Raw genomic sequence first — 27232 nt, forward strand, 5'->3', positions numbered from 1 at the left:
CCACTGCAACATTTATGAAGAGTAACAAGAAAGGAGATGTTAGACAAAGAGAGTTTGCTTAGCAGCAAAGGCTGCTGGCATTCCTTATTTAAACAAAGACAGAAAAACTGGTCCTAGTTGATGGGAAGGTAAGCTTTAATGCAGAACCACTCTACACACAGTTACAGGCTGCAAAAGACCTGGACAAACACACATAGCTGAATTTAAAGTGCTCAGATAAAGGCATGTTCATGTGTTAAAATGGCCTAATTCATGTTCAGAACTAGGTTCAATTTGTTAAACTTACAGATGCTTATCAATTCCACTGTTTTGCAAAAATAAATAAAAACAAATGGACAAAAGGTTAATTGTCTAAGTGTCCAAATTTGGGGTTTTTGCTCATTTGTCTGAAATATGTATAACACTTTTTTATCGTTTAAAAAAACGTAAAGCATACTTTTTTCTAGTCAAATTCACTTTGCAGACTTCTTCTTCTGAAGTATTTTGTAGGTTTGCCCTTGGAAGCAATCAATGTAAGGAGAACACTGATGCTCCTGGCAGTGGGAGTAAGTCGATCACCTTGTTTTAATGGGGTCCCCTCATCTGTATACTGGTCCACTCGCTTTTTGAACTTGATTCCAGGTTGACATGCAAGCACCACATCAAAGTGGCTGACTGACCTGCCATTTGCATTTATATGTTCAATGCAGGGTGAAGCGAAATACTTTGCAGCTCTATACTTCCCTGCATAAATCACGCCTCACTGTGTGAATATATTTAGATCCTGTCTAAAAAGCGGTTTCCATCTACTTGGCACACATCCTCTAACCACCCGGACCAAGCAGACTCTGTTATTAAAGTACGCTAATGATCTTAGTTTTTTTCCTTATGTGACCCTGAATAACAGCTGCCAGAGTTCTGGTAGAAAATGGAGAGAGGAGAAGACATTGATGCCTTTGTTTTCTCTCCAGCAATATTTACTTTCATGGAAGCCTCAGAACAAGACTCGTTTTCCATCAAACATGACCTCTGAAATCTGTTATAGACTTGTGCCTTTTCGCTGGTATTCAGCCTATATGTTTTTGTTGTTTTTGCCCTTGTAAGAGCTGTGTGACAGTTTTTATAGATCTCACAGCATACCATGCTCTGCACAGAAAATGAAAGGAAACATGGTTTGATTTTTTTTTTCTCCTCTTCTGTTTCTCCTTTTCTCTCCTTCCATCCATCTTTTCTACAATCCTTTGGTTTCCTCTCAATCTTTTTCTCCCTCTCCTTTATCATTGAACTAGGGATGAAGCTGAGATGGAGTATTTGAAAATAGCTCAGGACTTGGACATGTATGGCGTCAATTATTTTCTAATCAGGGTGAGTCGATGCTGTATTGATTATTTTGTCATGTTACGGTGCTCCTAAGCGGGCTTGAAATTCTTGGAAAATACTGAATTATTATTTAAGAGTTTATATTCTTTCATACACATATATTTAATCTGGATGAAATTGGATTATAGAACCGTTTATAATCTTTCATTGTCTAAAAGCTCCAGCTGTTAGCTCATTATCAAACTATCCTTTAGTCCAATTATCTGTATCCCTATTTCATAATTAACCATCCCATCATTTATCTGACCATCCTCATTTTTTTCAGGTTCGATTCTCCAGTCAGGCATACCCTTATAATTATAATATGGATTATTTTTTTCAATATGGGTGCTGTTAGTGGTTACTGTATATTAAAAACGAAGTGCAATGTTTTTGGACAATGTGCTGCTGGGAGGCATTAGGTGCTGATACCCATGTGGATAGAATATCACCTACTTTTAGAGAGCACGTACACTCTTCTTAGCTATTAGAGATGATACATCTTATCAGAAAGCAAACATGGTGGGTATGAGTTGCAAAGGAATTAGTTTGAGGGCTTTATGTGGGCTCCAAACTTAAATATGCAGGTTCTAAAGGAAATTCTCCTATCAGCAGTGATACAACAGCACATCTTTCAGGGATCTGATGGAGTCAAGGGCTGTGTTTTGCAGGGTAGACTGATATTTGCTTGGTCATAATTTTATGCCTAATTGTTGTATTTAAAGCTTACTGTAGAAATATCTGCCATATTTAGAGTTATAAACTGAACTGAAGCAGCGATTTATTTCTTAGAGATATCTTGAGTCACAATATGAACAGTTTTAGGAATCCACATAAATGACAAAACAAGACTGTAGCACAGAAACTGAACCTGAGCTGGATCAAGCTTTGAATAATGCGGACGTGTAAAATCCATCGACATTCTGAGACTCAGCTTTTTAAAAACTAACAAGTGGAGAAGATGTTCTTCAATGCTCAGCTCGATTTGAACTAAATGTTGGGGCGAGCAGAACGGTCACGCAATGCATGTCTCACAGCTGCTAGCTTATGTCAGGTACTGGAAAATCTTTATTTCTTTTCATGTGGTGTAGAATAAAAAGGGAACAGATCTTCTGCTGGGAGTGGATGCCCTTGGTCTGCATATCTTCGAGCCAGAAAACAAGCTGACACCCAAGTGTTCCTTTCCATGGAATGAGATCCGCAACATATCCTACAGCGACAAGGAGGTGGGAGAGTCTACTGGTCAAACTTCATACTGAGAGCAATTACTAACTAAAACTGTTTCATAAAAAGAGAGCTAATCAAATGTTGTGCAATAAAAAAAAAATAAAAATGGCATTTTTTCTTTCCTCAACAATCAGTTTACCATCAAACCTCTGGACAAGAAAACCAACGTCTTCAAGTTTAACTCTTCCCGACTAAGAGTCAACAAGCTGGTAAGCTAAGCAGAAGTAAACTGCTATGAAAGATAATGTCGCTGATGTGATTTGAACTAATGTATGCTTTGGATCCCACCTTTTAGATCCTGCAGCTGTGCATAGGGAACCATGACCTGTTTATGCGCCGACGTCGAGTGGACTCTCTTGAAGTCCAGCAGATGAAGGCCCAGGCTAGAGAAGAGAGGGCCAGAAAGCAGGTAGTGAAAACAGGGCGATACTGAGGTGGTTGGATTTTACTAACCTATCACTGTTATCTACAGACGCCCCTTTACGCCACAGCTGTTTCATTGCCTCTATTACCTAGCATCCTGTGCGGTAGGTTTGAAACTTTTAAAAACTGCTGCAGGACAAAGAAACCTCCGACCCATCTAAAGATGTGAGTCTCATCACACATGCAAAGGCGAGGATGAAGCAGTTCATTTACAGTAGCGCAAATGGACTATAAAGCCACCCAGAGAACAAATGATGTATCTTCTATTTATGATTTATGGACTAAAATTTTATGTGAAAACATGCTTAGCTTATGCAGTACATCTGCAGCAGATCACAGCTTCTGTTGATGGTGCCCAAAAGCACCAGCTGTAACTCTGTGACATTGCTCTGTTGGTTTGATTGCACATTTCTTACACATTTAAAGTCCCTGAGACTCAGGAAAACAAGTCAACAAAGCAAGAGAAAAGTTAGGCAATCTCTGGTTCTGTTTATGCTAAAATATGAGCATTCCCACATGTTTTTATGCCATTCTTTTAAACGGCGTTAGCCTCAGGCTGGGGATCTTTTAAAATCCACAGATAATAAAGGAAAATGTCATTATTTTCTTACTTTTTATTTGCTGTTCAATAATTATAATAGTTTAGTATATAAATATTAAATTACCTGTTTATAACACTATTTATATTCCTACTGAACAAATTTGGATTAAACAGCAGTTCTTAGGTTCATATTTGCACCTTTATTGAACACTGGACCAATTTTGCGATACATTGTAGGTTGGTATAATGACAATAAAGATCTATTTCATTTTATCATGTTGTTTTCAAACTATCTTTAAGATAGTTTTAGATTTAGATTATTATTTAGCTTGATCCTTACATTAATTAGCCTATACTGCTGCTGCTGCTGCTGCAGTATTTCTTTGTTGATTATTTTTAGTATTTAGAATATGTGCATGTTTTCATATTTTGCATTTTAAGCTATGCAATGCCTGACTGTAGCTAATTTTTATTTTTTATTCACAGCGTATTTTTGCAACCTTGTGATCAAAGTCAAAGGCCTATTGTTTTTATCCATTATACTGTACTTTGGTTCTCTTTATTGTATTTGTTTCTTTTAAATGTTACATAAGAGCATTTCTTAACGGTTCTCCGCTGTTTGTGTCATGCAGGTAGAGCGACAGCGTTTGCAGAGGGAAAAGCAGCTGCGAGAAGAGGCAGAGAGAGTCAGGGACGAGCTGGAGAGGAGGCTCATTCAGCTGCAGGACGAGGCTCACATGGCCAATGAAGCACTTGTAGGTTACAAATGTTGTTTTTACGATCAGGTTCTTGCCATTTAGTGTGTAATGACACATAAAAGAATGTTTCAGAGCAGGAGAAGTTAACAAACTGAATTCTAAAACAGCTGTTGCTTATAGTTTATCGTCTCCTTTTGTGTTTCCTCCTTCTGGAATAGTTTCATGAATTCTCTGAAAATCAGCTCAGTCTCCTCATTATTTACTCCAATCCTCTCCTCAACAACCTCCTTCATCTGTCGTAGTTGGATTTACTTGTCTATTTTCTTTGTCAGTTTTTACTTTCTTCTTCACGTCCTCTTGCTAATGTGAGCTCTATTTTCCCCACATCCTTCTCCACTCCAGCTGCGCTCAGAACAGACGGCAGACCTGCTGGCTGAAAAGGCCCAGATCGCTGAGGAGGAGGCCAAGCTGTTGGCCCAGAAAGCTGCCGAGGCTGAGACAGAGATGCAGCGCATCAAAGTGACCGCCATGCGTGGCCAGGAGGAGCGGCGCATTATGGAACAGAAGATGCTGGAGGCTGAGATGCGAGCGCTCAAGATGGCTGAGGAGTCAGAAAGGAGGTGAGGAGAGAACAAAGGAATGGGTGGTGGAAAATAAACTGTGTGATCTCTTCTCAAACCACTATAGAGTATAGATTTTTAGAAGTGGCACATTTTCTCTTTCTTATTGCTGGAATCACTATTTATAATGAAGTCATGTAATTTCTATTTCTCATAAACGCAAAAACAAATCTTTAAATAACTGATTCCCTATTTGTGTTACATTTGTTGTCTTATGTTAAGTATATGAACCCTTCAAATAATTAAGCTTTAAAAGGTACTTCAAAAATAACTCACAGCTCTTGTTCCCTCTGATTTTGTGGAGCACAAACAAACTTCATGCTTATTCACTTATTTAATTATTTGGAAATACAGCTGGTTAAACATTTTTACAACACCCAGGGCTAAAACAAGGGGTGAAACCTTTTATTCATTAGGGGCTCTTAATTCGATTCGAGGCATTTTAATTGCTGGCTGTCCAAAAGATTAAAGCTGGAGGATTCTTAGAAATTATCTCTTTTTACTTTTGATTTTCTCCAAAGTATGTCCCTCTGCAAAAGATGAGATCGGTAATAAAGCAGAACATCCATTCTTGACTTGGAAAAATGAGATTTTCAGTCACTTCTCCATAAACCACAAAAAAAAAAGACAATCATTTCAATTTCATAGCATAGCAGTACACATGCTATCACTGATATCACTTCACAGGTTCTACTTCACGGTTTATTAGGCAATCATTTTAAAAAGGCACCATTAACCACTTGGGTGTAACTGCAATTTCTGGATGAGCACTTTACTGCAGCAGGGAAAATTTAAACCAGCACCACTCAACATGTAAATGACTACATCCACTCAAACGCTAGAGGCACATAGCTCACCCACATCTTCTGAATGTTCAGGAAAATGAGCAAAAAGGGGAGAAAACATAATTACTGGGTAGAGAAAACACTACTACATCTCTGCTTGCACACTAATTGGTAAAAAGGAGGTTTACAATAATTGCAGTTGTTGTGTTTTTCACCAATCACCTATGAATCACAGTGTGTAATTATTGAAGATTGTATAGATTCACTTTATATCATATATTTTACTAAGTCTATTAGGTAAATTAATGGGTTCTGTTTTCTGTCTGCTTTTTTTTTTTCAGAGCAAAAGAGGCGGATCAGCTGAAGCAGGACCTGCAGGAAGCAAGGGATTCAGAGCGCAGGGCAAAGAACAAGCTGCTGGAGATTACCAGCAAGGCTATCTACACGGTAATAGAATGGGGCCATGTCAGACTGCCCTGTACAGACATGTGCCACATATAAGTATGTAGAGTCTAAGTAATGTGTCACTATCACACAAAAAGGTTTAAAAATGTCCCTATGCTGTGTAACATAAACACTGCAAGTGGCAAAAAGGTGTTTCACACCTGACTTCTTTTGGTACTAAATTACACCATTTTTTCAGAGACTTACTGATAGTATATCAGTTGGCATCTAAGTAATGTTTTGGAGTCATGGTAACTTTCATGTATTTTACTTGTTTTCTGCTGTAAGAAAATGTTACATAATTCCAATATTTCATATCCACAATCTGGAGATCCCTAAGAGTCTTACATTTCATCATGGGAGATATTAATATTTTAAGGGTTAAAGGTCCCACATTTTTATCAGAACCAAATTTAAATACACTTGAGACTTTTAATGTTCATTTACACGGCTCCTTTAAGTACTCATTGTGTCATAGTTTAATTACAACATTACAAAAATGCTTTATTTTTAAGGTAAAGAATAGAAGATGGAATGGACAAGATAGCAAAGTGTAGGAAGACAATGGGATGCAAAAGGCTAACTGGTTTGCTTAACCCATTTAGGCCTAAAACGCCTGGAAAAAACACCTTAAAAACCTATGGCCGATTTTAAAAAATACCCCTAAAACCTGAAGTTTTTCTGTAAATTCAGCAACTGTGTCAACGCCTTAATTATTGATATCTCAGCTTCTGTAGCAGATAGAACTCAAAATAGATTTTATCTTTGAAATTCTTCCAAAAAAAAATGTGAAAAGCAGTAATCAAAAAAAAAAAAATTCAACCTTTTATTTTTTCCATATGTGATCATGTCTTCATTGAGAATGTGCAATATAAAACGTTTTCAAAATAAAGAACAAACATTACATAAATAACTATCTGATGATTACTTATTAACAGTATTATTATGCATAATAATGCATATGTCTGTGTTATAAATTGCATACAACCTACCTCCAGATGGCCACAAATCTGTCCCGGGACATATTTTGGGGGAACTGCGTCCTGAAGAGAGGTTTACATACACAGCCCAATAAATGTCTTCATCTCCGTCACAGTCACGGGTGACCACTTTGCCATCTTTGCTCTTGTTGGAGTTTGGTTTGTTTGGTCACTGTACCTATTCGTCTCGGTAACTAGATGCATCCAAAGTTCTTCATTAAAAATATGCTCAAATGCCTGCAGCGGTGTGGCGTCTGCAGGCAAATCAACTTTCACTCCAGGTGTGCGGTTGAAAACACTCCGTGCATTGCGGTGGTAGTTCGATTGGTTCAGCGCGTTCAAAGTCATCATTTCATCTATACCGTCATCAAAGCCGACACACTCCTCAAAATCACTGCCTTCCGACAACTCTTCTCTGTCAAACTCCTCCATGTTTGCTTGAATAAAACTTCTTTCTTCTTGCTTGACTTATATGCTCTCCCGGCGTCAATGGTAGAATGACGCAACAGCACCCCCGGCTTGAATGGTAGAAATGCGGTAATGCTTTCCCGGCCTAAATGGGTTAAACAGCTGACAATGAAATAATTAGGATAAATACTCTAAATCGTCAAGAAATTAAAATTCCTAAATATGGTATCTGCTCATTTAGCTTCTTATGCTACATATACTAGTTTACCCTTTGTTCTGTTTAAAATATGAAGCAACCGTTGAAAAACAGGCGACATAAAGTATATTAAGACAAAAATCAACCTCTAGGCTCTGAAAGTTGAGCCATTGTTTAACAAATATTAAGGCTTTGAAATGATTGTCTTGGTTCTGACTACAACACCACTTAAAAGTGCAACTAAACTCCTGCAGATAGCTCGATCCAAAGGGGTCAGCAAAGCACTTGTTGTAGATGTAGGCAGGAGCAATCTTATGCAGCAGTCAGTCTCACATCAGACTTGGAGAAGTCTGAGACTGAAAACACTGATTGTTGCATACCTGTTTTCTCAAGTTTATGCTCCTTTTATGAAGGATTTTTCATATTTTTTAAATCCCCAGAGGTTCTAGAGGAGTTCCTACAGGAGAACTAGTCTTCTCTATTGTTTAGCTTCTTTAAGTCATTTGCTCTGTTGCGCTGTTACTCCACCAGATGATGGTAAAAGAAATCTATCCCCAACAGACTTATTGAAAGATATACAGTAATGTTTTTACGGCTTATTTGTATTTTTTTTTACATTTTCATGTAAGCTTGTTCAGTTCTACAGTATTTCTCCTAAAACCGTTTAGTGTTGTTGAACAGTGGCGATAACTGCTGATTTTTCTTTTCAGTCTAAATGGGAGTCATCATAGCCCCGTGTTCGGGTATGGATACAACTCACTCAGAGCCTTGCCTCCATAGTTGAAGCATTCTGTCCAGCCGCTTCAGCGTTGTAAAGGCTAAGCCTTCTTCTGTTCCTCTATTTTTACCCCCTCCATTACCAGGGGGTGTTTACTTTCCATTCTTGCGTATTTCTAAGCTAAGTTACATGTCACTTCCTGACCACACCTGTGCTTCCCTAATGCTCACCTCCTGCTACTTAAGCTCTCTTGTCACCAATAATTTTGGTGGTTTTGTTTCAAAATGTGTCGGGGGGGGGGGGGGGTATGTTTTAATATGGGGCGAGTTACACTCTAAAGAAACGAAAAAACGTAACATAACACAGCAAGATGGGTTGTAGTTTTAATCCCAAGCTGTTTTCAGTAGGGAGTTCATGTTCTCCACTAATTGACAACCTGCAGTGTTTTTTTCTTTTTTTTCCCAACATACCGAACCCTACTTGTTGGTGCTTCTGAATCCGCTATAGGATTCAGCTGTTCTTTTTCCCTGTTGTCTGTCACTGTATTGACCCGTGTAATGTACTGGAAATCTTTACTGGCCTTCTCCCACCTTTCAACAAACGACATCATGACTACGCCCCAGCAGCCCTTCAACTCCGAGCAAAACTAATCAGGTTTGGAAATGGAATAAATGTCTGAGGCAAATGCAGACTGATGACTTTTTGTTAAAGCAGAGATATTGTTGTCATGCCTCTGCTTTTCACTATTTGGCTTCATGAAAGCATGCATGTTACAAGATAAACACACACTGACATGCACACACTGACAGGGGCTGAGGTAACCCGTCAAAGCCAAACTAAACTGGTGATACTTGCATAAGACTAGGCTGCAGATAAGTCCGCCCACGCAAGAGCTCCCAACATGTTAACAACCCACATAACACAGTCATCTGCCTTTACATGTGCGCACACAGAAAAGATAGCAAAGGGATACAGATTCTGTTTACATTCTACATTACTATGTATTTTATTATGTCAGGAAAAGTTTGCACACATGATATTTCACATTTATATTTCTATAATGCTAGTGAACCACAACCGCAGTTGGACCATATCTGTCCGTATATATTTAGATTGAAGAATGCTGAGTGCATTGGTAGCAAATTTACACTGTAAGTCCATTTCTTATAGCTCGCACACTATTGCGTATTACCCAAAGATCAACTGCATTAGATAAATAATGCTCCTGTCTGGCCTTACTTTGCATTTAATGCTGTCAGACATATACATATATGTTTTGTTTTATTTTGTTCCATATTTCAGTCAGGCTGCAAGTTTTTTTTTTAACATATACAAACATTGGACATATTTGTGTAACATTGTTTACACATAATTTAAAGGACATCAATGTAAACTGCAGCAATTAATCAATATTATGAAACTTAAATTGAGTAACAGAAGATCCTTATCTTTAGAATATTCACTCACCGCCACTAAATTGGATACTTATCTTTTGTTTTTAAAAGCATTTGCCATCTGAACGTTCATAGGTCATATTTCTGACTTTTATGTCACTGCCAGGGCTCCCACAACAAATCCACTAATCTCCTTGCAAACAGCTGTCGTTAATGTGGTCATGATACCGTACACTGCCGTTACTCAGGAATTTGATGATAACACTGGGTCAACATTACACACCATTACATTTTCTCTGTGTTTTTCAACAAACCTTTATTCAATATTCCTAGTGACAGTCACGTTCATCATGGCTAAAACAGTGTACCACTGTGTGACTTCTACATTCTTCCTCTGTGTTTGCTGATCACTTCAACTGCAGGCTGCAGTCTGATAGCGACTGTGTTTAATTAGTAGTATTAAGACCAGGATAAAAAGATCGGATATGAGAAAAAAACTAGAATTGAGATTCAAGATGTGGGGGTGTGAATGAATCCTTGGAAAGGGAGTGCTTCCAAAATATGACGCATGTTTAAAAAATAAGGCTAGACATGGTGTGCTTCAGAATCCTCATTGTTTTCTGCAGGTTTGGACCAGTGTGACACATTTTGTAAGTCATCAGCATATGTTGCCAAATAGAAGGCAGCATAACAGCAGCTTTAATCAGTCCATTCCAGGATGTAATATAAAAATTCATTTCAGTTGTGTTTGTATTTCAGGGCATTTAAATGGATAATTTATGTGGTCTTCTTCCAAGTTTAATTTTTTTATGGTGTTATTTTTTTATCTTTCAGTTAATTTCCATCTTTTTTCACTTTTTTATTTATCAGAAGACCCACTTTGATTTCTTTTGTTTTTTTAGTCACCTGGACTTCCATCTGACAGCGTCCCTCAAGACCTGAACTTCAGCAGAGAAAACCTCAGTTTTGATTTCAAAGACACCGACATGAAACGTTTGTCCATGGAGATTGAAAAGGAGAAGTGAGTTGCTCATCCATTGGGGAAGCTTAGTCGACCCCCTTTGGACTATTCAGCTCCGTGTTTGAATTTGATTGACTGCTTTGAAGGAAAGAAAAACTAACTAGTGAAAGGAAATCATTTTATCTAAATGTTTTCAAATGATATGAACAGGTACGGGGGTAAACCATGAGGAACTTTTTAGTTTTAAATATACAGTTTTTGATTATAGAGTTTAGTTGATGTTTAGCGTCACCTCTGTGTCTAATTATGGAGCCTACAATTAGTTCATATATCAAAATAAGCTTTACGGGGAAATAAAGCCGCATGCAAAATCATTTAGACAGCAATTAATCTGGTTGTGCTCATAGATAAGTTTGTTAGGTCATCTTTAAACACCTGGTTGGAAAATTTACAATTTTAGGGCATAGATTGCAAACAAATGAATGATTTCTAATAAAAAAAAAAAAAATTACTGATGTTACCTATATTCTTATTGAAAAGGGCCTTCCTAATTTAGATGTTGTGGAATAATTATCATTCTATGCATGAAAATTCTGCAATTATTAACAATTATTTTGTAGATTTTTTGCAGAATTAAAATGTGAAATTAAAACTTTTCCACTTGAGGAGTTTTGGATAGAGCATATTGACAGAAGAAAAAGTTTTACCTTAAATGCTAACTGTTTATAGATTTTTTCCAATATTTGTATAATTGCTGTAGAGTGCTCTGTCAGTTAAAGGCACATTTTAGAGTGTCTATACTCTAGTTAAAATTGAATCATAACTACCGTATTTTCACGACCATAAGGCGCACCGAACTAAAAGGCGCACTCTCAGTTATGTGTCCCATTTCTGTATTTAACACACACATAAGGCGCACCGGACTATAGGGCGCGTTTTTTATATACAGGTACATGTCCTCTACTACCTTTAAATACCTCTACTGCGTATTTAAAAATACAGCGGGGGCAAAACTGAGTATGATTGTGCTTTATTCATGTATTTATTACAAAGTATTAATCAAACCTGGGTGCTGGCCGTGAGACAGAGACATCGCAGATGACAGAGCGCTGTGGTCACTCCTAAATTAACTTAAAATCCTGAAACCTGCCGACGGAATATGTTCGCTTTTATTACCGGTATCCTGGTGCCTGCAGCTAAAATTATTTAGATGAAAAACACCTGTCAGCCACCGCGGTGAACGAAAGGATTTCTACTGTCGGTGCACCGCTGGTATGTGGGGGTCTGAGCGCCTCCGGCAGAAATAGATAATCTGGATGAACTGACTGCAATTATTAAGTTTTCAGGTGGCCTTTCTCACTTAAAAACATAATAAAACTACTTTATTCCCACTGATCACAGCAAATATAGCTGCAAGATTTAGATTATTTAGATGAAAAAACACCTGCCAGCCACCGCGCTGAAGAGGAGGAGACCCGCCCACAGGCTGCTGTTGAATTAAGTTTTCAGGTAGAAAAATAGAGCGGAAGCAAACCTGAGTATGATTGTGCTTTATTCATGTATTTATTACAAAGTATTAATCAAACCCATCAAAGTCATCATCCTCTGTTATCCTCAGCATTCCTCTGAATAAAACAGCTGCGCTAAATCAGACATGCCAGTTTCCCCTTCTGCGCTGTCAATCACTTTCCGTGCAGCGCAGCTCCTCAGAAATAATGCCGGCTTTTGCGAAAGCTTGAACAACAGAGCCAGCAGACACAGTCCATCTACAATCCAAACGGTGGCGTAACTTGCACGGCGCTGCCTTCCACTTATCCTGAAACTGTGGTCTCAGTCTGTCATCCATCGCTCCCACGCCGCTCGCAGCCTTACTGTGAACGGCCGCTCCACACCGATGTCAAGCGGTTGAAGTTCCTTTGTCAGACCCCCGAGATAACGGCGAGCACAGCGTTCATTTGATTCATCTTTTTTTCACATCGGCTGTGAGATGGGCACGCAGCGATGGTGATGCGTGGAAAAAAGCCCCTGGTCTCCTCACATACACCTGCCTTTCATCATCTCCTCATTCATCCAGCCTTTTTCATTTGCGTTAATATCATATGTCATCAGAGCGCTGTCTGTCTCCCAGCCAGCTCCCAGATCAGCTTCTCTGATTGGTTGATGCGGCGCGTCCAGCAGCAAAACTTCAATTTTTCCATCTGAGCAGCAGCAGCGCGTTGGCGGTGCGTCAGATGCTTAAACGCTCCCGACGAGCTGCACCAAAACGCGCTGCAGGACCTTTTGCTGCACCTATACGCGCGTCAACCATTGACTTTGCATGTAAACTCGCTGCTTCTGCTGCACCTGCTGGGTCCGGTTCACACCGATGTCGAGCGGTTGAACAGCGAGCACAGCGTTAATTTGTTTCCCCATGTTTTTCACATCAGCTGTGAGATGGGCACGCATGGAGTTACATATTAACAGCGATGGTGAGGGGTGGAAAAAAAACACCTGGTCTCCTTACATTCAGCCACTCTTTCATCATCTCCTCAATGAGGTGGTCTCAAAAGTCGCAGTTACAACACACATAGGGCGCACCGCACCATAGGGCGCACCGCACATTTTGAGGGAAAAAAAAGACGTTTAAGTGCGCCTTATAGTCGTGAAAATACGGTAAATGAGTTGACGATTATTTCAATAGCTGATTTTTACGATTAATCTAATTAATTATTTCAGCTCTAACATATAAAAAAACAAAACATATTAATATCTACAATATGACTGCTTGAATAAAGTCTTTTTATCTTTAAGCTCGAGTTCATTCATACGGTTGGTGGATTCAGGGTTACTTTTATTAAACAAAGAGTTTTATTTCTAATAGAAAATAAGACTCCTAAGAGATAATATGTTTTTGTAAAAGGAGATACAAATTTCAAAGCTTTTCTTTTTAATTCTTATAAACATTTAATGAGATGCCCTGTTTACTCCATCAGAAGAATCAGTAGAATTAATTAGATGCCATTCTATCAATCATACATTAATTGCAAACCAGCATTTTTTGTGTTTCTACATTTCTATGACGAGCTCCATCTTTTAGGTTTGAAGGCCTTCTTGCAAAAACTCGGACCTTTAGGTGCCTCCATAGATTATTTACTAAAATTCAGATCATTACTTTGAGTGAGCCTATAAAGCTAAATTTCGATATAAATATAAATATATTTGGACATATGTAAGAACAGTTGTTTGCAGTATTGGCACTGAACAAACTACAGCTGTGATTAGAACACATGTTTTAATATATATTCCCCTTACTTGGTAATAACACATAAAGTAAAAAGTCATTATTTGAAATCAAGTGTCTTTCAATCATTCTGATTATTGTTGCTTTGTTTTACAGTTGATTTTTAAGATTTTGTGCTTTTTTTTTTTTCTTTTTTTTTCAGAGTTGAGTATATGGAGAAAAGCAAACACCTGCAAGAGCAGCTGAATGAGTTGAAGACAGAAATTGAGAGTCTAAAGCTGAAAGAGAGAGAGACTCCTCTGGACATCATCCACAACCAGAACACAGAGCAGGGAACCAGCAAGCACAGCAACTTTAAAAAGGTCAGTCATTACTAGCATTAACTACAACATGTACCAGGATATTTATGACCATTATATTTAACACACTTGAACACTGGAATGTTAGACAAATATGAGATATTGCAGCCAAACGAGTATTTTTCATAGCATTTGTCTGAAGTTTCAGATATTGTTAATAAAATATATACTTAAAGATATTTGTTAGGGCCAAAAACACGTTTCTGAGGAGGTCTATTTGGGTTTTTACCACTCAGAAACCACATGTCTCTGGCAGGATTTGATAGAAAAGATGAAATTTATCATGGTTGAAATGTTAATTTGCTTTCATTCATAAAAATAAAAACAGCTTCTACATTCAAGTTGACAGCAGTTTGTCTGTTTAGGTAGTTACATCTTCTCCCATGCCTGCTTGTCGCTGTCAGATCAAGCTCAAAGTAGGGGCTTTTGAGTAAGAACGGCACAATACATCTTCATCACAATATCAGCTTTGCAGAAGTAGTATTAATACGCTTTGTATGTCAACAATTTATTTTCAAAATCCCAAATTTTAGTTATACAAATTAGTTTTTATTTATCAGTTAACTGTATAAGCAGGCATATATGCTAGCTAACAGATGACTATAACAGACTATAAAATGGATTTAGAAAAGTATACATTCATTGTTAGAATAACTGTTGCAACATAACAATTCAATACTATAACAAATATTCGTCATACCATTTATGGAAAGATATCTATTATCCAATTGAAAAACCTAGATTTTATTTATTTTCCTATACATTGTGTTATAAAAAAAATTTGAGTCAGTTTGTAACAGATGAGCACAAAGAAAATCCTGCTGTTGAGTCATCTGCAACCATTTTTTTTGTAATATCTATTTAATAAAGTCATAGGTTTGCTGTTGTTGGATTTGCAGAGAGCTCGATTTGGCATTGAATTATGTGCCCATTTAAGCTATCTGTGAACATTTCTAATGCATTTGAAATTGCTTATTTTTTCATTTGTATTTTGCATTGATTAAATTAAGCCAATTTTTTTAGCCACCAACATCATGCATCCCTTTGGAGAAATGAATCCCAGTTTTAGAATAGGAAATACCAACTCTGAAAATGCTCTGCTAGTAAAGCAAAACTTATTGAGGTGTTAAAAAAATGTCAACAAGAGGATTTTATCTTATATTTTCTTTGTTGTTTTTTTCCTGTTCTTCTCTCCCTTTTCACTTTTCACCTAACCTCTCTCGCTTTCTTGTTTTCTTCTTTTCCTTTTCATGGCAATTCTCGCATCGGTTGCATTTGAAATATTCCCGAAATAACTTAAAAAAAGTGGAGCTATATAGAGAAAGCAGATAAAGCACATCTGTTAAGCTTCTCTTTGGCACAAAGAAACTGATTAAAAGTGCTAGACTGGCAGATGAGACACATTTAAAAACAATAACAGAAAATGTTGCCAAGTTTCGAAAACAGGACTTATTCTTTGTTAAACTAATTTTATTAAGTGAAAGCTGTGATTTTTCTTCTGTATTTACTCAAACACGCATGTTTGAACATGTAAATCTCTCACTGATCAGCTCATGAGCAGGAAATAATAATATTGACAAACAAATGCAGCATACATCTACAGTACAGAAGAAGTACTGGTTTGTGATGTAGCGATGCTTAAAATGTCCAACAAACAGATTTTTGAACCTAAATAACTGTGCAAAACTTTGTGAATAATAACTAGAAGAGTTTAATGATCACATCTGTTGCTAATGCTTGGTTTATTATGCCAGCTAAATAACCTGATATATTTCGAACCATCTCATCAATAGTCAAGTCTTGTGCAACAGTCCAGAATATCAAAGCAGGGAATCTATTCGCCGACCATCATCTCATAACGTTCTTAATTTGGTTCCCTGTTCATTCCTCAGGCTGCTCAGTGATTGGTAGACATTTGTTATCTTAAAATCTGAACTCTAAGAGTTCTCAATGATTTCCAGTAGGAACTATAATCAAATGAAAACCTTTAGAGAGCTGAGGTGAGAGGTGGTGCTTAATTTTCTAAATGTTTCCATTCTTTTTTTTGAACCCCCTTTATCTCCCTCTCTAACACCAGTCTAATTTGGATAAAGCATTCTTACTGAATACTTGAGTTATGTTCCCAGCAAACAGTGTAGTAGATCACATTCTCTGCTTTGTTTCTGGGTGTTAAATATACTTGTTAACAGAGTGCTAATTGATTTCAACTTGGTCTTTAGTCATCTGGATTGATAGGGGGACCTCTGACACAAAGGAGGAGAAAAAGCTAAGTGAAGTGCTACTTTAATAGAACCAGTTTCGGTCAGCATCCATCTTGTTTGAGATGGCAGGGGCACGCTCCACCATGGTGACAAACAAGGAGAAGGAAAATAGAGGGGGAAAAAAGCTATGGATCAATCCAAAGGGTTTTGTTGACATCTATCTCCTCCGTCCACCAACAGAACATCCCAATGATTGGGGACTCTCTTTTACTGCGCTAATGTACAGATGTTTCAACAAAGACAGATGTTTAGGAGGATAGGGAAATCCATATGATCATTAAACACAGATTTGGCTTATAAAACACCTGCTATGCGGCTCTGGTTGTTGTTGCTTTTATTGAGATATCCCAAACAATAGCCTATAAATGGAAACATCCAATCCGCAGTGAGAACTACACAATCATTTTAAAAGACCTCTTTGTGAACAGGTAATGCAGTCCAGCTGCTTACTTTCCACACTCTGATTTATAATCTACTCCGTTGTCCTTTCAAACAGTAGGGGTCATTTGGCTGAATTTGAAGAAGCTGATATATTCTTATACCTGCAGCTTAATTTCTTTTTCTTCACTTCTTTCTTAGAATTTCAAAAAAGTCTTTATTTTGGCCATGCAGGAAGCTCTGCAAAAGATCTGCAGTGGTTTGTTTCTGGCTGCGGTTTCCACAGAAGCTCTCCATGTCTAAACACCTAGAACATGCCATGACTGACCCTAATGAACGATAGAAAAAATCAGCCTCAATTTACTCATAGCTAGGAAAGTTTACGTATATTACATATTTAAATGGCAAGGAAATTTAAAGTGATGTACGAACATATGGAGAAAAAAAAAGACAAATAAATTACATTGCAGTGGCATAGAGTATAAAGAGATAAAAAGTGATTCATTGAAATAAAATTATCATATGTAAAATAAAATATATTTTTCCAAACAAAGTAGAAAAGTTAAAAAAAACAAACCACTGGACTTTGTTTTCCAACTTTGAAGACGTTCTCATCCAGGAAGCGTTTTCGATTCCAAATTTCTGCATTGGCTTGAAGCTCCAAACTTTACAGAGTAGCTCAACAAAGCCTTGTTATTGCTTAGAAAACAAGAAATTGAACCGAAGGAACAGGTCCAACCCTTAGTAATGGGGAGTCATTGAGACTTTGTTAGCTTGCAATACCCGATACTGGCATATGCCTCTGAAAAGGGAGAATCTTCACTAGCAATAAAATATATACATTAAAAATTTAGAATTTTACCCTGTTATGAGCTTAATCCAAATTAGATCTTTTTGGGTGTATAAAGTAGCATATGGTCAGAGGGGGAAGAAAAAAGCTTGAACAGTAAAGAACACCTTGCCTTCAGTGAAGCATGGAGGTGTCTCAGTAATGCTGTGGGGTTGCTTTGGTTCCTCTGGAAGCATCTTGGATGTAGAGCACCAGAGTCGGTTAGTTGTCTTTAAAATCATAAGAGAAAATGTCATTTTGGAAGAAGCTAAAGCTTTAAATGTCATTAAACACCAGGAACACAACAGCAAAGATAATGTGAAACGGAACAAACTGTTTTAGGGGAAAGAATCAGAACCAGCAGTAACCCTAGGTAAGCTTTTTCTGTGTCCACACACAGCTTCTCCCTTCAAGATGATTAATGAACGTTCCCTTAATACGGATCAGTGCTCCTATTCCTTTCTCCTGGTCACGGTTTCTGCTCTGCCTGTGCTGGACTCTTTTAAAAAGCTCATTTACAACAACCACACTTCAAAGGGAAGCCTCAAGAGAGAAAACACTTTTTTTTCCTTTTTTTTTTTTTTGCATAATCTGTAAAATCACAAAGTGCCAAACCACATGTGGTAAATGGCAGATGCAGTAAGTCTTTTTTATTTTCAAAGAATACAAACTTGCAATCAGTCATTCACAGATTATATTTGTAGACACCAAATAGAGAAATAATCTGTGTGCAGCTATGTTTGATTATTAAACAAATGTGAGGTCAAGGATTTACATTTTCTAGTAATATTCAGTCTGGCTCTCTGCAGGAACAATCTATTTTTTTTTATTTTGCTCAGTGAATCCAACCGCTTACTTTCTTCTTTATCCAACTGGATTTGCTTATAACCCCCATCGACATTTCCCTGAAATAACCCAGATTTCCCAAACTGTCCTCCTCCATCCCCAGCAGTCTAATAAAAACCTTGGCCAACACTTAAATCCTGTTAGCAAACATCTTTTTCCAGGGCGGAAACCGACTCTCTACTCTCTGTTGCCTAAGAGGAGTCAGCATTTATCTGCTGCAAATGGTTGAATTGAATTGATGAAAACATCTGTTCAACCAAGGCATAGTAGAAATCAAACTTAGTTTAGGTTTTGCCCTAAAATTCAAAGAGAGGAAAAAGTGGAAATTCATGCCACGCTATACAGTTAAATGTATTTATTTGTTTTAAGTTTAGAAAAGTTAAATATGTATACATTGTGTTTTATAGCATAACAATAATTCCTGACTTAGCTGGACCAATATCTGATGCTGGTGCATTAGTGTCTGTGATGTTTAATGTGTGCCTCAGCAAGCCATGAACATCACTGTCTTTGTAATGAACCTCAGCTTCAACAAGTCTTATTTTTACCCTTTATAATTATGTCAGCCGTGAGAGAGAGACTGCCTCAGATATTCCCTGACAATTACAGTGGAGAGCTGAGCAGGGCAGCTGAAGCATCCGTCTCCAGAAATGATAACATTCATAGCAAAGTGCAAATTTTTCTAAAGCAGGACGAGTTTAGCCAGCAGAGAATGACCTAAAACAGCATTACTGTGTTTGTTTGGCACTTCAGCAAACTGCTCCCAGTAAAACAATCTCAACAGTTTGCAAATTAATCTATATACCAGTTTTTTTTTGTCATGAATGGACATTGGATGCAAATAAAAAAAGAACAATAGGTGCCAAACAATGCAGGTTTTCATCAAAATCCAGTGTTTAAAAAAAGAGAAAAAAACAAGCTTAAAAATCAAACCAGAAAAGCATCAACCTTGTTTTCCTGCACAGTGAACTCAAGTCACCAGATGTCATATTATCAGATCATATGGACACATTGTTAATGGGAAAATGCATTGTAATAAAGGAGAGCTGATAAAATTAGACCCTGAGGGGGTTTGATTGTATGTCGCAAAATTATTCTGGCATGCAACCTTCTTTCACCGATTCTATTTCATTTTCAACCAATCACAGAGACTTTGGGAAATACAGCGTCCCTGAAGCAAGCGGTTCTGCTTTACCCGTTTGTCTCATATTATGACTTTGATGGTTCATGGACACTAATGAAAGGATGTAACGAGTACCGACAAGTATAATTATCAGACCTTAAACTGATGGCCGTGTTCCATTTTGATGTTTTTTAATCGATTCCCTTGCATTTTCACCTCTCACGTCTTCTTGTGCTGTTTTGCTTCAGTTATTTTACATGCAGTCATACAGTGGTAATGCAAGTATACTTTTAACATTCTACTATGTGCATTTTGTAGAACAGAAAAAAAGCTCATCATGTTGTCATTTACATGACTTGAATTATGTGTACATTTTTAGTCACGCTGGGGCTAACTGGGTTAAATTGTCTCTGTCTCCCTGATGATTGTTGCTGGCCATCATTACATATGACTGTATAACAGCATGATATAGAGTTGGTACATTTTTGTATTTTTGGGTTAAATTAAAGGATTTAAAAAAAACTTCTGATAATTGGATAAATCCACTTTTTTTGTTTGTTGTACTCACTTTTTTACGTTGCATGCGCAGGTTGTGTTTTACAAATATTTTATACCCTGCTCTTCATTATAATTTATCTGAGAGCAGAATGGGGCCGATGACTTTTAATGCTCTTTGACAAAACCCCTAAAGTGTAGCCTTCTCCTGACAGCAGTACCGCCATGGGCTCTGCAGTCTGTAATTAAATTTCTAATGGGATGACCTTAAAGATCCTTCAAGTTTGGTTCTTCTACTTTTTTTCTGAAGTGATGAACCTTTTTACATTCTTTCTTTAATGTTTCGGAAGAACATTTGACGTAAGCACCATATCCAGGGTGTGAAATAAAGGAAAAAAACGCAGCGTTTGATCCTTGAATCGTCACAGTTTGAGAAATGTGAATAGTGGAACACTTCCAAACCCTGACACCACTGCAGACTGCCATGACGCAGCCCATGAAAAGAAGCGCTGCCAGGATGCCACAGCTTCCTGCCTTATGCACACTCCAAAGGGCCTGTTGACAGCTGGAACATTATGAAAACCAGGTTTAAGTAATAATTTTATATCCTTGAGGGTTTATTTACCATTCAGTTGCAGGTTTTTATGCTTCTCTGTGGACTGCGTCACATTGCATTTACTGGGAGTAAAAGCTTTGAAAAAGTATTTATATCCCCTGAACTTTTTCCAATTTTGCTACATTACCCCCTCAAACTTTGCTTAGTTTTATTTGGACATTACATGTATATGATGGATAATTACATAGTGGTGCCAAACGCTTAAAAAAATACAGGGTTTTAAATTTTGTTTTGCAGAGTATGTTGCATAGAACCCAGAGCCAGTGTGTTAAAACTTTTTCAACTACAATATCAGCCGCCAGAACAGCAGGAGCAGTGCAAACATAAAGGCCAGAACACATTGAATCCGATTTTGAATCCGATCTGTTCCAATCTGATTTTACGCAAGGCGGCTTGCGTAGCTCCGACTGAGATAGACCCCTGGTCTATTTTAGTTTGACTACGCAGCAATTCAGCGGCAATTTCATGGATGTGACAGGAAGAGAGATGCAGTTACAAAGTAAAACACATCAGCTTTGGGGGGAAATGCACAATAAAATTGCACTGGGAAATAGTACGTTTTGGAGTCGCGTAGAGCATGTATAGTAAGCAGGACAGACTTGTGCAAAAACAAAAAAGAATACTTTAGATATAGATCACATTATGTTTCTAAGAATTCCTGATTCCTGCCCCTTTTCTGGACAGGTTTTGATAGGAGCTGTCCCAGATTTGTTTACAAATAAATCAAGAGTTTTACACATCATCAGTCTGGCTCACCTGTTTACAAATCTTGAGCTCTTGTCGATCTTTCCATCAGCCTATATTAGTTTATCAGCTTCCATAATGTGTTCAGGGCTAAACCATGTTAGGAAAATATGATGCCAATACTGTTAGAGATAGATGCACTTTTTACTCTAATCTCTTTCTCGTCCATCAATAGAAGGTTTCCAGCGTTTTGTCTGAGCTTTAGCATATTGGGCATCAAATTCCATCATATCCATCAACATGCAAAGCACTGATTCATGGCAGCTGGAGTGCATAGACTAAAGATCCTTAGTAGGATGTTAAAAGTATATTCCTGTTTCCAAAGACTGATAATTGCAATGAATTAATTCTGGGCTGTGTCTTACTTTTAAGTTTTGTATTTGCAAAAGTAAGTAACTGTATGCTTTTCTCTGTATGTTTACAGTTATGCAGTATTTTCTGTTAATGTGTAGAGTATAACACTCTGAGGAGTGTGTTTTTACAGTTACTGAGTATGGAAACTTCTGTGTGTTACTTCTTCTCCAGGCACAATGTGATTTCAGTTATTGCTCATTCATTCAAATGGCATGCATTATTTTTATCTCACTTTCCTAAACTATCCTATGGCTTTTTTTGTCGTTCACAGCTCACACTACAAAGCACCAAGTCAAGGGTGGCCTTTTTTGAAGAACTTTAAACTCTGTAACAAGGAGGACCTTCTCTGTTCTACATTCCTGACTGGACTACAAACCTCTTACTGTCTGAAAGAAAACAGCCAGCGAGCAGATTCCCACTGCGTTAAACTCATCAAGTTTAATGGGAAAATATCTAAGAAGAAGTAAACTGACTTTGATATACTTTTATAGAGGAGTTTTTGAAAAATTTTCTTTGGAATTACTTTAAGTCAAATAATAGTTTGTCTCAGCTAAAGGAGAAGCCATATTGCTCCTTTTCCACTGTGAGTCTAATGAGATTGTATTTTGGAGTTTGGAATCGTTCATGTATAATGTCCAGTTGAAGTGACCTACATTATGAATGATGAGCTATTTAGTACAGCAGGGGAAATAAACCACTAACTTCATCTAAACCAACAGCTTTATATCCAGATCTACTAATCCATGTGGAGCGTTCTCACCGCGCCTCTGCTCTAACACTACAGATTGGAAATATTATGTCCTGTTAGAATTTGTCTTCATTTAAAGTGAATATTTCAGCCTTAAAGCTACAGTGTGTAATTTTTAGCGACATCTAACGTTCAGACTGCAGACCGCAGCAACATGAACATCTCCCCCCCCACCGCTTCTCCCCCCCCAACAGTACGGCGAGCGTTACGGGACAAAATGTCTTCCACGACGTCTGCATCACCTACCTTCTCAAGTGATGAGGTTTGTTTACATAGATAATTTTAATACTGCCATCTATTGTTCAGTACCGTCTCAGTTCATCTCTCTCAACTTACCGTAGTTACTTTCGAGCGTAATGGGCGATCTCGCAATCGCTAGTTTGTTGGCTCTGCGCTGCCGTAGCGCAAAGATGTCTGCCTCCATGGCTGCGAGACCCGCTCCTATGTAATTATAAATAACGAATTCTAAGGCAACGCACATATTAAAGGAATAGTACACCCAAAACATGATTAGCCTTCATTTTCTACTCACCCCCATGCTGAACAACACTCTGGAGTACTTTTTTGATATCTCAAATGCATCTGGAGATCTGGGAGGCATCTTGCTGTCTGCTGACATTCAAATAATGGAGGTCTATGGTGACCGAGACAGAAAGGTCCATAAAAGTCCACAAAAAACGTGTCAATATTCCTCCATACTGCTCTTCCAATGTATTCCAAGTGTCCTGAGTGGGTAGCATCCAGAATTTACTCGAAACGAAGTCATTTAGAATGTTTTTAGAGCATAAACAGTAGTGTATAGGATTTCCTGAAAGCGCGCACATGCGCGCTCCCCGACGCTACGGAAGCCGGCAGACCAAACCAGCGCATTCAGCTCGGCAAAGAACTCATGCTCTTCCTCAACACTGAAGTCCTCAGACATTTTTCTTTCGTTGTTTCTTTCTTTGCACAGGTAAACAGCACATTTCTTCTTCTACGCTTGCATTATTGGCAGAGCAGACGCTGAATGCGCACTTTCATCTGGTTTGGTCTGCCGGCTTCCGTAGCGTCATGAACGCACCGGCGCGCGCTTTCAGGAAATCCTATACACTACTGTTTATGCTCTAAAAACATTCTATAGAAAATAGAAAATGAAGAAATAATAGAAAATGAAGGCTAATCATGTTTTGGGTGTACTATTCCTTTAAGGTTAAGAGGCTGAGCTCGTAGATGATGATAAATAACATAGTTATGTATAATATATTACATTTCTGACTGTATATCCCTGTAATTATTACACACTGTAGCTTTAAGTTCAGGTCATTTCTCTGCCACATTAAATGGAAAGAGCCATTTATTAAATCGGTGGAGTTTATGATCCGTGGAGAATATTAAGCATGTACTAAACACTGAAATTCCTGCCTCCCTATGTGGGGTGAATGCAGATGACCTGTTACCTGTGAGGCCTTATTAACTATGTTTACATTGTGAATGAATTTTTGATAGATCAGGGAGTCTCTTCCAAAATAAATGAATCTGAGACCCTAACTACTGGATGGTTGTCTGAATATAAAATGTCTTTTTGTTTTTTTTGTGCAAATTTTGTTTGTAGAAAGAAAACCACTTTAATTAGCATATATTTTGAGTTAATGTGAATTTTTGAATAATTGCTCTTTTCTTTTGTAAGGCAAATATCTTGGGAAATATAAACCAAATGTGAAAAACATGAATTTTCTTACAGCTGCTTTTAAAAGGGATGATGAGCAGTATTGAAATGAAACCTGTTTCACCTAATATGCATTTTTACTGAAAACCTATCAGATGTGTATGTTATCCATGTAAAATAAATAAACACATTTACTTTTGAGTTGATTTTTTATTCCTTTGAATACAATAGATCTTTGTGTTATTTTTATCCTATTCTGAATATCAGCCTTAAATTGCTGCTGCCTCTTCCTCCCATATCAAGCAGACGCCCAAATACACCTATGAAATGAATCCAAAGTTACATAAGCTGCCTCCATCTTGTGTCGAATCACGTACCCTCTGCCTGAGTGACAAGGTTTTTGTGTTTATGCGGATGTGTGGGCGAACGGAGTATGTGGTGCACCCCCTGCATTGTGTCAGCATCTGTTGTGTTTCACAGCAGAATGCGAGTTCCGACTTGCAGCTTTAGGTGCCCTCAGACAGGCAGTGACTGAACATTTAAGGGGCTCCTCTGCTCCATGTCACCTTTGGCTTGAGCTGGAGAATGGCTGCTCCTCCCTGGGGTGTCAGATTTGTGACAGATTGGCATCTACAGGGACAGGTAGAACTGACACTGCCCCTCCGTACTGTTCTGAGCGAGATGGAAAAGGGAAGGTGATATGGGGTATAGGGGAAAAAAAAAAAAGATCCCATCTTTGTCATTCATCCTCTCCAGGGATCATGGTTGACATCACACCTCCGTGCTGCGGTGAACACACGCACACACATATCCTGCAGAATAACCATCATTGTCAATTGGTTAAAATCTTTAAAAGGTTTGACCACAGAAACAAACACAAAGAACTGCTTAATAATGCACCATCCAGATGTCAGTATTTTCCTTATTTAACTAAAAAAAAAAATCACTGGTTTTCAAGTTTTAAATAAAAACGGTTTATAAAACAATTTCTACGTGTGATACAACCCTTTGATAAATTACGATTTATCATGAAAGTGTAAATCTGTAAGTCTGACATAAGGTCTGACATCTTTCAAGATATTCATATGTTAAAAATGTGTAATGCCTTTATGTTAGAAATGGAATAAATTACTATGTTAACTGAAACTATATGCTCTAATAAAGAGGATCTGTTTATGAGTTCTACAACAGAGAAGCCATGAAACAAAATGTTCTGATTTCTGAAACTTTATTGGATCCATCGCTCTTACAACACCCCTGCTTCTCCCGATTAAGAAATAAAAGCTCCACAAATTTGGAAAATCCTTTCAATGATTCAAGCAATTTTTGGTTCTACATTATCCCTTTTATTTCTAAAAATATAAATCAAGTAAGACAACAGGGCATTGCTCAAATATGATGGTCCCAACCGTGCAATGATGCTCCTAAATGCAGCAAAAATATAAAAAAGGCTTTCTTTAAACCAAAATAGGCTAATAAAGGACCAAAAACAGCTGTGTTAAGTGTTAATACTGATATGATAAGTGTTTTATGAACAGTGTCAGATGTGTAGCCGAAAAAAATATTCAGATAATAAAGCCCACGCAGCACCCAGCGACTGATGCTCCTTCACTGCAGGGACCTGAAGATCAAGAATGAGCTGTTATCTCCTCCTCCATAGTTCTGTGATCCTGCTAGTAGATTTATAACAATATGTTGACCCTCCAGCTGATCACCCCTCAAAGCTTTCACTGACTCCTCCTATTAATGCTTTCATTACTCTAGTTATTCCTGTGGCTTTTGCTTGTTTTTCCTTCCGCTGATCTTTCCTTTAGAATGATTTATTATAACCCTTAGTGAAAAAGGAGCTTCTTAAGATCAAATTTTTGTTGTTTACCCTCCTTAGCAGAGGTGTCAAAAGTATTCATATTTATTACTCAAGTATAACTATAAATCCAACTATTTAAAAACACATTTGAGTCTCAAATTAAGCTTTTGACTCAAGAAAAAGTGTAAAAGAACAATTTTTGTAAAGTAAACTAATGCAGGAAAAAATGTTAAGTAGAGATACTTTAAACCTTATACTGGTTACTGCATTACCTTATTAAAGGAACATTTTCTGGATGGTAATTTCCTTATACATACTTTCTTTAGTTTTATATCTAATGGAAACAGTGTCAAATTTAACATTGCATCATCTTGAAAAACTACTTATTTTGGTATGTGGCAAATAACAAGTTGGTGCAGCATCCAGTCCAACCACAAAGAAATTAAGTGTCTGCATTAAAACAAATTATTTTGATGGTTTTTGTTGTTATAAAATACCAAATGGACATTACGAAAATTAGCTTAAATGAAACAAAACTAACAAGTCTATTTTGAAAATGTTAGGAGTAGAAATTAGAGAAAATTGAAAAATGAAAGGAGTCGATGTAAAAAAAATTCTAAAAAATATATACCGTACTACAGTAAAGTATAGATAGCAAAAATTTCTACTTAGGTAATGTAACGAAGTATTTGTACTTTGTTACTTGACACATCTGCTCCTCAGTCACTGTCTGCTGAACAACTATTATTTCAGCAGTCTATGTCAGCAGTGTTAGCTTTAATATGGCCAGTATGCAAAATTCTATATGACCTTTGAGTTTAATAAATTACTCTGAATTTTGCACTTCAATAAGCTGGTAGATTTGGATTGAGATTTGTAGGAATATCAAAATGTTCAGAAAGGAGCACTTAACATATGCTAGTGATGTGGAAGGAAGGAAGGAAGGAAGGAAGGAAGGAAGGAAGGAAGGAAGGAAGGAAGGAAGGAAGGAAGGAAGGAAGGAAGGAAGGAAGGAAGGAAGGAAGGAAGGAAGGAAGTAAGTAAGTAAGTAAGTAAGTAAGTAAGTAAGTAAGT

General features: G+C 37.5%; 1 protein-coding gene across 1 annotated transcript in view; it reads left to right on the top strand.

Annotated features, from left to right (window-relative positions):
* nf2a (neurofibromin 2a (merlin)) overlaps positions 1-22926 on the top strand; it is a 45574-nt gene extending 22648 nt beyond the window's left edge. Inside the window, exons 7-16 of the mRNA XM_038293647.1 lie at positions 1269-1344; positions 2430-2564; positions 2700-2774; positions 2861-2974; positions 4162-4284; positions 4630-4847; positions 5974-6079; positions 10675-10793; positions 14156-14315; positions 22230-22926. Coding sequence (XP_038149575.1) covers positions 1269-1344; positions 2430-2564; positions 2700-2774; positions 2861-2974; positions 4162-4284; positions 4630-4847; positions 5974-6079; positions 10675-10793; positions 14156-14315; positions 22230-22280 — 1177 coding nt within the window. The 3' untranslated portion in view covers positions 22281-22926. The remainder of the gene's footprint in view (positions 1-1268; positions 1345-2429; positions 2565-2699; positions 2775-2860; positions 2975-4161; positions 4285-4629; positions 4848-5973; positions 6080-10674; positions 10794-14155; positions 14316-22229) is intronic.
* Positions 22927-27232: the final 4306 nt, after the last annotated feature.

Source organism: Cyprinodon tularosa, unplaced genomic scaffold (assembly GCF_016077235.1).
Source record: "Cyprinodon tularosa strain WSP-4 unplaced genomic scaffold, ASM1607723v1 ctg109, whole genome shotgun sequence".
In the NCBI taxonomy this organism is placed as follows: domain Eukaryota; kingdom Metazoa; phylum Chordata; class Actinopteri; order Cyprinodontiformes; family Cyprinodontidae; genus Cyprinodon; species Cyprinodon tularosa.